This window comes from Ornithodoros turicata, chromosome 6 (assembly GCF_037126465.1).
Source record: "Ornithodoros turicata isolate Travis chromosome 6, ASM3712646v1, whole genome shotgun sequence".
In the NCBI taxonomy this organism is placed as follows: Eukaryota; Metazoa; Arthropoda; class Arachnida; order Ixodida; family Argasidae; genus Ornithodoros; species Ornithodoros turicata.
This window is the reverse complement of record NC_088206.1, coordinates 16,028,429-16,039,723: the sequence shown is the minus strand read 5'-3', so window position 1 is coordinate 16,039,723 and position 11,295 is coordinate 16,028,429. Positions and strand designations below refer to the sequence as shown.

Sequence of the window (11,295 nt, the reverse complement as noted above, 5' to 3'; positions counted from 1 at the left end):
GCCGCATAGCACGCCCTTAGCCAACCATTATCACGAATGATGTTGTTATCTTCCCTGATTTGTTGAAAACTGGAGGCGTACGCCTTTTTTGTGATACTTATGCTGGTCATAATTGTCCCAGAAAAAGGCGTACGCCTCCCGCTTTCAACAAATGAGGTCAGATAACGATATCATTCGAGATGATGGTTGGCTAGGAGCGTACTATGAGGTGAAGCTCATTTTTAAGACTGTAGGTCATCCCTCTCCTCCTTGTTACACTCCGGGTGTTTGAACGGCTGTGTTTGTGTATGTTTTTTTTTTCTGAATAAAAAAAAAAAAACATGCATCAAAACCTTTTGTGCTGTTCGGCAAATTGACGCATATACTTTCATCAGATGTCTTAAACTGAAAATATTTTGGATGGCCCTCTGTACTTCTTTAAGTTGTTTCTTCATTTGAAGTTCATGTGAAGTCTGAAGGATGTGAACTCTTCTTCACTTTTTCTCTCGAGCCCCTCCAGCGATGGAAATAAAATTTGTGCTTTAAAGTAGTATTGATCATAAACTCAAAATAATAGAAGGAAAAGTTCTTGAAATGCGAAATAATTATTCGAGTAAAGGGTATGGAACCACAATACAGAGCACTCATAAATCAGGGATAACCCGACTTAAGATGTAGAGCCTTTCCATTTAAACTACACTCTTAGAAAAAAAGAATGGAGCAGTTACACCTTTTAGGAGGTAATAGTTGTCGCATATGTTGCGCCTAAAAGGTTGCAAAGTTTTACCTGCTACCTACGAATGATATTGGGTTACCGCTTCTGATTCGGTGAGCGAGGGGGCGCACGCCTTCTTGTAGCTATTTGGATATATGATAATTGCTTTTACCACCCTTTTACACCCTTTATCAGACGCTATGTTGACCTAGGTGGTAACTGTAGAAGTTACCACCTTTTTGCGCCCTTTTTTCTTGGAGTGTATATTCAGGACCCTGCTGGTTGCTTGTCGTCTATTTCACTTCGGTTTTTAACGGACTATACAATATTTTGCTCTTCCTTGTGTCCCATTGTGACGTCACATGATATATTTTGACATTGTTGACATTTTGACAGCGTTGCTTTACGTCACAAGACAATTATCATTACGTCACATGGTCTATGGATTAGTATGATCCTCTGGGTACTTTAACGTAAACTGTAATCTCTGCGAAGATAACGGGTCTATAGTTGACCTAGACCATGCCGTCAAGTTTTGTCTTTCTCGAACGCATTCGAATCCGAAACTTCGCTGACCCTCACGGGTGAGAGGGAAAGAGTTGAGAGAGAAACTGGACCGGTTCTATTACTTTTATTTATTCCAGTGATAAAACGGCAACATGACAGTAACAATGACAAAAATGAGAGACGATTATTAAAAAAAGAAACTATGACGAGAGAAAGAGAAGGTCGAAAAATCTTTGAAGCTCCATACGTGTGTGTCTAAGAAAGTAATGATGCAATCAATGAACACCATCATTAAAAGATACTCCCATAGAAAAAAAAAAAAGAAAATATACTTTGGTTCTGTTCGAACACGTTCTAAACAAATGTAGGGGCGTGTCTTGATGTCATCTGCGTGGATGCAGTGGTTTTCTTAACACCTGCTATGCTACCTTTTCACCACTTACTCCCTTTAGAGGACACAATGGGAGTAATGACACAAGTGCTTCGCATGCAGTATCATAAAGGATTCTTCCTCTTTTTTATTTTTGCAATAGAAATAGGTGACAAACCAACAGCACTCGACGAATTTACAAGAAGAGCATCGGATAAGCGGTTCAAGATTTTTTTAAACATTCCTTTGTCCGGGATTTACCTCGCAGAAATATGGTTATATTTTCTAACGGACATGTGTTCCTTCGCAGTGCAGTCGGTAGGGTCTCGTACCATACACTAAATAGTCCGGGCGATTCGGTGCTCGTTCCTATAGTTATCGGCACAGCCACAGCATTCCAACACACGTACTCGCGTGGAAGCCTATATACAAGCGTGATTCTCATACAGATATAGTAATTGTCATTTGGGCGAGTAGTATTACAAACAACGCTACGGCGGCAGTGATCAATAAAGTAAAACGTGAATTTGTTGCGAAATAATATTGCGTCATGGTCAATGATCGAGTGGGACGACTCGGGGCCCTAGCAAAATTCTCTACTCTATAAAACGGAAATTCCCGAGACCACATCTTTTTGAAGTGGTCCGCTAAACTTCTTCTTGAGGGAGTAACTAGAAATAGGTCGAAACAAGCAGTTTCCTGTTTCAACGACTCCTATAGAATCACCTATGCGCTTCTTTCAAACTTCACGATGGAAGCAAGGAAGCCCAGCTAGCGTCACTTCGTGACGTGTAGCGCTTTCTACGCATCACTATTGGAAGACGTCGATATCCGTGGTGGCTCAGCCAATAGCGACCGAGCAGAGTACAAAGTGGACCACACACAGCTATATGTGTAAAATGTAAGCTAGAAAATGGAGACGTTTGTTTCACTTCAGTCGTCGCCTGAGAAAAGGGCGAAACTGCGCTGATATGGGTGGCATGTAATTCGCCTGAATGAGCTAAAAACGTCGCTTAAGTTACACACTACCCTCAACAAGGGCATATATTTGACGACACGGACTTTTTTTTTTCTTGTTAAAACGAATCAATATGCACATACATCTTTTGACCACGACCGTCAATCCCGATGTCTTATCACGGCGACGATGTAAAAGAAAAAAAGAAAAAGAAAGAACCAGAAAGAAAGAAATGGGGGGCAGCGCTGTTAAGAAAATACATCTGTCAAATACTTCTTCGTGTATGCAGAATGATGTGTGTCAGATTTTATAACGACACTTCACTTGGTCGACTTATGCTAATTAAATTTGTTCAACGACGCACACTTGCGAAAATTCGTGACAAAAAGAAAAAAAAAAAAGAAAAAGAAAAAATGACGGCACGAACACAACTCGGTATCTCCAGTCTTGACCTATAAGTTTTGTCCATAAGAAAAACAAATTAGTAGTAACGTTAGTAGGTAACGTTACCATACTCCTACCGATTATTTAATACAATAATGTCAAAACCGCCCTAAGCTTCCGCACCTATATGGTTCGATATTTCGGATGATGTACAGAGAAAAAAAAAAAAATATATATATATATAAACGGGGGCAATTGCTGGCGTTAGTTTATGGAAGACGACGCAATTGGAAGCACTCTGTGGGAAGACGCTTCATGCAAAGACAGCTAAAAATGTCGCGGAAGACACATTCAGTTCCAGCAAATGTAGATATAGAATTGTACGACAGCGATGGTGCTGTACATATATAGTATAGCGATGCCTAGGGTTCGCCACATTTCGAAGGCTCGCGCTCTAAACGGTTGCTGCGGTATATTTCATCTTTCTTCCCTTTTTTATATTTTTTTAGATGGCTTATCACCACGGTTCACGTGACCAACCGATTAGATACCGTTGATACCGATTAGATACCGTTGCGCGCAACACTTGCAAGCAGGCGAAGCGGGGCGAACCGGGTACAAAAATATTTTTTTGGGTCTCAGAAGAAAAGAAAAACGACGATGCCTCACTGGTGACCATGGCAACCATGGTCAGGTCCGCGTGACAGGCCCGCCAACAAATATGGAAGACTTCGTGACAATGTCTTCGATGGAAGAGTGCTGATCAAGGGAGACTGGGGCTTCAGGTACACAGGCATGCAAAGTTTTACGCCCAAATGGAAACGAATGCTGGCGGTGACGTAATGTGCCCGGGGACTGGCTGTCAACCGTCCTCAGTACTGAATTCTAGTGCGAATTTAGTACTGAATTTGGTACATCATTTAAACGCATTACACATACGAAAAATTCGTGCAACCAGCCAGGTATTATCGTAAATGTATACATACAAGTAAGTGCATGTATCGAGGTTTTAGCTTGTAGTTGACAATATTGCTTGTTCATGATGAAATGATTCATACATCAGCATCGGTTTACGGAAGCAATTAGGCAATTGATTAGGTGATTGAGGAGAGCACGTTACGACCGGAGCGTTCGAGTTAATACACGGCATACCAAACAAGTTGCACTAGTTCCACGTAACAACACATGCGATACACTGCTGACATCAATATACAAGTACAGTATATATAATGACTTTGTATGTAATGCAGCAGATGCTGCCTATGCTAGACCTGTTGCAATCACAGTATGTGATTTCAAGGTGCAGAGCTTGATACCAACTCCGTTGTACGAAACATCATTGGATTGGTTTTCATTTATAGCTATACGATACAGCAGAGCGGGTGGTCCTGGCGTGCTGATAACTTATCTGTGAACGTGAGAAAATAAAAAGATGGAGTATAATGTTATTATGTACAGGATACATTATAACGCTACAGCGCACTATATGACAGATAATGGATTATTTTGCTTTTACTATATTACACTGCACGAATGCCCTTAATGCTATACTGTGTTGTGGAAAGCACTGCCCAGTTTTGAAACACTGAAATTTTGGTGCATGAGAAATGAACAAGCTGAAAGAGATGTCAAAGAAGTGTCCCTTCCACCTAAAAAAAAGAGAGAGTGAAGTAAAGGGAGAAGCTAATAGATCCAACTGCAATGTGTCCCAAAAAGACGGATGGTCTTCTTTCTACATGAATGAGAGCACCTGTGCTCTAAAATGCGACTAAAATGACAATGTTGTTTAGATGACGCGGGTCATAAAAAAGAAAGAGAGGGAGGGCAACAGAGTTGGAAACGTAAAGCAACGACGAAAAAATAAAAAAAAACACCAACACTGAGCGCAATGCAAAAAAAAAAAAAAAACGAAAAAAAATCACAAAAGCTTTAATAGTCGTACAAACAATGTGTACTATTCTACTTTACGAAAGATCGACGTGAAGAACTCGAAGATTTTTGTTCATAAATCATCTTCGCCCATGTAAAAGGTGTACCTCTTATGTACGATGTGAGACCGCTTGTGTAACAACACCAAATTACGTACTCATGTTAAGATAACAAGACAGATAACAGAGAGGCATATGAGACGACGAAGACAAGGAGGGTGGGAACCTCTTCACGACTTCTGAACCGGATCATGTGTTTGGACGTGGCATGTCACAGTATATTTTCCCGAGAGCTTCTTCGGGCACGGCCGGTTACTGTTGAGCCTTCCTCGGTGGCATCCGTGGCTGGCATTGTGTCAACCACCATCAGCTTTCGTGAAGACGTAGCTCGATAAATAACGACAAGCAGGGGGAAGGAATAAACCATGATTGGGGGGCAGGTGTCGACAACACTGGGAACGTTCTTCCCTTCTGTCCGCAAAGTCCAGCGTCGTGCCATGAAAACGAGATGCCGCCCTAGCACAAGAGTGAACAGTCGGAACAACAACAACATATGCACTCTCTGGGGCGGGTTTTTGATGTGGTGCAGGGAGAACGTTCTTAGCCAGGTGCAGGAAACTTTAGCTTGGCTCTCTGGTATTAGACGGCCGTAACGGACATGTTGCCTTCTCGGTGTTTCCGGGCGCGGATTTCGGCCTCAATGTCGATGTCTGGCCTGAAGAGATCCTTGCAGCGCTGAAAAAAAAGGAAACGCTAGTGAAATGCACAGGAAGATGAGAGATTTTCGAAATATGAGGCACCGAAGAAGCGGACTCGACGGTCGGAGCAACCTTTAATGTGGTGCCCATTGTATTTTCAAAAGGGGATAGACGATCCCAAAGTTAAGCCACGGTGTCAGACCTGCCGGCTCTGCAGTGGCGGCACGACATCAAAAAACCCCAAGTATAGGTTAGAACATCTGGTTATTGGTCAACATTGATAGTTACCTATAACAACACCTAAATACCTAACTAACACGGTCCGTTATTCCTTTCTCAGGGTTGTGAAACCACTTCGTCATCCCTAGGAACTCTATAGTGAACCTGTACATTATGTGCTTATGCATATGTGACAGGGACAAACCTGCCAACCGACAAAAATCTGGAGCACGGGTAGTGGTCTAGACCTGTTTATCGGTATCGGTGTACCGGTACATATTAGTGTACGGATTTCATTAGGAATCTCTACTGAATGACATCATCATATACTTCCGCTCTTGAAACGGGATTATTCATACACTTTCAAACATACTTCACCACATGACAGGCTGGAGGCCAGCCGTTGCGCAGACTGACACCTTTATCACTCCTGATTTGTGCAAAACTCCGGGCGTACGCCTTTTTGTGACAATTTACCCAACTTCATAAATGTTGCAAAAAGGCGTACGCCTCCTGTTTGGAACAATTCAGGGGAGAAAATGACGCCCTACAGGATGATGGTTGGTTGGAGAAAAGTGTTATGCAACGAACTCCTGCTTTAAAAGTGTGGACAACTCTCGTACCTGCAGACAAACATCATAGAGTTGACGTGTGTGTAACGTACCGTGCGGAAGTCGCCAGGCGTGACGAGGAATTTGTAGACCGCGTACCCGGGGATGCAGAGCATTGAAGACAGAGCGAGTACCCAGCCGATGAACTGACCCCATACGGGATACACGTAGTCGATGTATTTCAACGGTTTATACTGCACCAGGCTGAATACGAACACGCCCTGGATAACAAGAAAAAGAAGGAACGGTCATGCTATAAATTCACAATTGAAAGAACACGGGACAAGCTAGGAAGATGTGAGTGCCATTATTTGTAGCGGAGCAAAATATCTGGGCAACCACGGAGTGACATATCTCATGGCAATAACACCACCTAGATTAGGTAAGGCTTGTGATGTGATGTGTAGAGACCGGATTTATATGCGCTAAAAAGTAATGAAATATGCATGCAACTATATGCACTAAACCTGGTCACAACATGCAGTAAAAATGTGTCATATATGCGGTAAAAACTCGAGCCGTATATGAAACGATCTCGCACACCGCCGCCGAGACGAGTGGTTTCTAAATGTAAATGTCCTTTTTATTTAACCGGATATGTTGGGGTTACAATGAAAGATAACGAAAAGCGGGATATTCAGAAAAAAATAATACAAGGCCGTGTTTCAATGATTGGAACTGTTGAAGAAAATGTCTGTCACCAGATACCGTTCAATATTGTCTGGAGTGAAGTTCTGGCGCCTGTCAGCCAAAACATTCTTATAGTCCGAAAATGACCTCTCCATACCGCACGTTGTGAGTGCAGCATACTTGAAGGCTGAAAGTAGGTGTGCGGGCACAACCTCCGGTATGGTGGCATTAGGAACCGAAGCAAACAGATCGCCGACTACTCGGAGAACGGCAAATTCAGGATTCTTTTGTAGCACGGCGTCGAATTTTCTAACAACCTTTGCGCCGACTGGACTGGTAATCTTTGCGAGCTACTCGCGTACACCTTTCACCACATCCAAAGGATTCCACGAGCAGGACGCCTCCCGTTACAAGCTTCCGGCTGGCTCGCGCAGGGAAGACGAAGTGCGTTTTCACTAACTCACTAACTGTACCCTCCACAGCTAGCACTGCGTTTTCAACGAGCGCTTGTGCCTGTCTGACAGCGCTGCTGTCCTCAGAACTGAACGTGTTTACCACGTCCTTCAAGTCGTCCAATTGACTTCCATAGAAGTCGACTGCCTCCAACCAGGTGCCCCATCTTGTAACAACAGGTTTATTCAGGGGGCAGGGGAACGTCTGGCATCATTGCTAGGTATGTTTCTCTTCGACTTGGCGCCTTCACAAAAATTTTCTTCACGACTGACACCATCTTGTTGACGAGCCCGTGACGGTAGAACCCGTAACTTCCTCTGCCACGCGGTTGAGGCCGTGCGCCAAACACATGTTAAGTGCACGAGGTTTGGATAGAAAACCTTCAGGGTGTCAGCAGCCTTTATCGTGTACGCAGCTGCATCTGCGTAAAATATCCTAAAGTTCTCTCCGCCCCCATCTGGCCAGAGTAGCTTGAGAGCATCGTTTACGAATCTAGCTACAGTGCCGTGGTTTGTTTTCTCAAGTGTTCGACTCGCAAGCAGATAAGGCCCGGACCTTTGATTTTCATCAAGTTTTCCAACAACAAGATGCGCTACGTAGCGACCGCAAGCGTCCGTCGTCTCATCTGCAGCAGCCCACATTGGACCGTTTCCAACAGAAGACCTTATTTCGTTCACGGCTTTCTCGTACAAAAGAGGCAGGTAATTCTTGCAGAGAGTTGACTCTGCTGGTATCTTCCTGTGAGTATACTTCTCAAGGCAGTTTCTTAGCGTCGGGTTTTCGAGTTTGCACCACGGAATATTAGCCGCGACAAATGCTTCAGAGAGGTCCGCACAAAATTCGTCAAACTCAGGGCGAGAGCTCGCAGCATGGGCAAGGGGTAGCGAAGTCCTGCTCCTCTTTGCCTTTTCAGAAATGTAGCACTGCGACCTCGCATGCTGGTCCACTTGGAACTTCCTCTCTGCATTGACCTATAAGAGACAGAAAAAAAAAAAAAAAAAAGAGCCAGGAAACATAAACAGCCTGACAATGAATTTCTGTGAACTAAATACTAAAGAACGACCTTGATTCTGCGTCGTTAATAAGCGTCTTTGCGCGTACATTGCGTCGCAAAGCGAGCCCCATTTACGCATATTTCTCTCTCTCTCTCGTTCGTAATCTTCTTCTTCTTCTTAGGGGGTGGGTGAGGTCCCCAATGCATGAAAGCCCATGCCTCTAAACGTCAAGGGATGAGGGGGGGGGGGGGATATACGTTTATTTCGGAAAGGTCAGCCTGACCGAAGGTCTGCTTACTATTCCTCAAGCAAAAATATAGCAAGGGATTAAACTTAAGTGTTGCTCGTCTATAGTTGAACGTTCCATGCACGCTCCTTTCTTACCTTCTTCTCGCAAATCCTGCAGAATAATATCTTTCCATCGGTGCACAAATCTGGATTCTCTGTCGTCCATCTCTTGCAGAGGCATGAAATTGATGGCTTAGGTCTCGGCATCGTAAGGAAACGACGTAAAAGCGGCAGACGCACGGTAGGCGTCAGAGAAGAGAACGTGTCATACTCTCAGTGGCAGCCAGAGAGGGCACAGGCTGTGTTCGGCGCAGCCAGAGTGGCGTCGACGCTCGCAGGGAAGGAATCACAGCAGACGGCACGATGCCGAGTGTCTAATCGGCGGCTTGCAATGCGAAATATGGTTCAGATCGATACGTCATATCTGACGAGCAGGGAAATATGCAGAAGAAAACGCAAAATATGCAGCAACGTATGAAATATGCATTTACATGCACCTAAAACATACCGCAAATCGTTTGGGACAAGGCTCAAATGTGCTTTCATGTCACCCCCAATGTAAACCATGTTCAGGAAAAAATATGCATTTGCATGAAAATCCGGTCTCTAGTGATGTGATGTGATGTGATAAAGAAAAAAATGGGGATGTGAGTTTCGACGAAGTCGAACTGGCTACCCCAGTACACTTACACAGAAAGTTCAAACAGATGATGAGATGATGAAAAACAGAGATGATGTCCAGAGAAGAACAGAGATGATAATGGAGTTCACCATGTAGGTCAAAAGGCTTACTAGGTAAGGCTTACTACCCGTTGTGTGCCTTGTTTTCTGCAATTCACTAGTGTCATGTGCAGTGCTCAAGTCTGTGCTACAGTACTCCAGTGGCGGATCCAAGGGGGAGGGGTGTGGTTGGGCGATCGCCCCCCAAAACGTCAGTTTATACATTTGATTTCCCTCTTCCCCCTAGCCCACTACGCGCTCCGACAAAGAAACCGCACCCCCCCTAAACCGAAGGTCTGGATCGGCCCCTGCTGTACTCTGTGGCGCGCAGCCAGTTTGAGCATCAGCTTGGTTTTGATGTGCTGAGAAAAGAGATCTGCCCTATGTCCGACGGAGACGGTAGAGCGAACTACGAACTTGTGTTTGATCTTAGCTGACATCCTGCATTCGTACTATAAAGTCGTCTGGAGTATTAACATTAAAGTTACCGCGTGGGATACCCCAAATTGTGCCTCGTCTTCGCTCGCTTCTCACCAATCCTTCAGACGGCAATGAGGTCAAAGCCCTCACTGTTGAACCACATCATACTCCTTTCGCTCATTCGCTGCGTCGTCTGGTATAAACATTACAAGGGTAACGGCTTTTCGTCCTGGCTGAGTCACAAACAGGAATACTTACAAAGCAAATGCAGGGCGTGAGGAAGACCCAGCATATCTTCCACCAGATACAGGGCTTGTAGCCAATCATGTCTTCTAGGTTGGCGTAGTAACGGTTGACACCTGAAAAGCGCGGATAAGGTTTCAGTTGAGGGGAACAACTCTACGAAAGCAATATGTAAGGGGATAGAGAAGTACCAACCATAGGACCAGGCTATGGAGATCACCTCGAAGAATATGAGGAAGAGCAAAGCGAAGCCACTTGCGGCGTAGTATTCAAACAGCTGGAACACGTACATGCCACCCTAGAGAGTGGAAAGAAAATTAATATCGAAATGAATTGTTGCAAATTGCACAGTTGCATACTTTAAGAAGTGGTATTTGTCGTCATGTCTAACAATGGTATCAGGAAGGAGAGCCGTGAGACGAGAGGAACGCCTCATAATGGCGACATGCGCCTTTCTTTCCCGATCTCTAACCAAAAGTGTTTCTTGCGTGTTCGCAGAGCCATAATTTCTTCTTGTACTATAGCTTCTGTGAATCGCAGCAGCGTTGCTGATCTCGAAAACCCTCTTTATGCTCGAGCACGATACAAAACTTGACTTGATAGTCTTTTTCTAACCATATTCATTCTCACTATTTGTAGCGAAGACATCTCGTGTCGCATCATTAAATATCCCTCCTGCTGGGCATTAGCGTTACTATCTAACTGCTTTGTCGCGGTCGAGTATGCCCTTACATCGTCAACTGGTTGACACATTGTCATAGACATCAGACACATTCACATACGGAGCTGACTTCACAGCTATGCGTATTCGCATTTTCTACCTGTACTTCTCTGGACCGCTCTACATTACAGTGACACCCGCGTCCAAGGAGCACTAAAGTGCAAAAGTTTCGAAATAAACAATAATAAGTCACGAATGACGCAACGGATTAACCCCGTTCCTTTTGTACTGCTGTAAGCGTGTGTTCACACGAGCGACATCCTCACGGAAGATTCTAGTGGAAGAAAAAGCAAAAAAACTGCTCACGGAGCCGAAGTTCCACCTCGTGTTATGTTGAGCATTCACACGGTGCCGGAATAGCGGGAGTAGCGTATACCGCGAACTTAACAGACTACACTTAGCAGACGACACCGTCAGCGTCTTTTCCTGTCGTCTGCTACGGAATATCTTGTGGTT

General features: G+C 44.3%; 1 protein-coding gene across 2 annotated transcripts in view; it reads right to left on the bottom strand.

Annotated features, from left to right (window-relative positions):
- Positions 1–1,310: 1,310 nt before the first annotated feature.
- Positions 1,311–11,295, bottom strand: part of LOC135399256 (sodium- and chloride-dependent GABA transporter 1-like) — a 120,951-nt gene continuing 110,966 nt past the window's right edge. For both annotated transcript variants that reach the window (XM_064631081.1, XM_064631080.1), the window contains exons 9-12: positions 10,314–10,416; positions 10,134–10,234; positions 6,423–6,590; positions 1,311–5,576 (exon numbers count right to left, since the gene is read on the bottom strand). In XM_064631081.1, the coding sequence (XP_064487151.1) occupies positions 5,481–5,576; positions 6,423–6,590; positions 10,134–10,234; positions 10,314–10,416 (468 nt within the window). In that variant the 3' untranslated portion in view covers positions 1,311–5,480. The remainder of the gene's footprint in view (positions 5,577–6,422; positions 6,591–10,133; positions 10,235–10,313; positions 10,417–11,295) is intronic.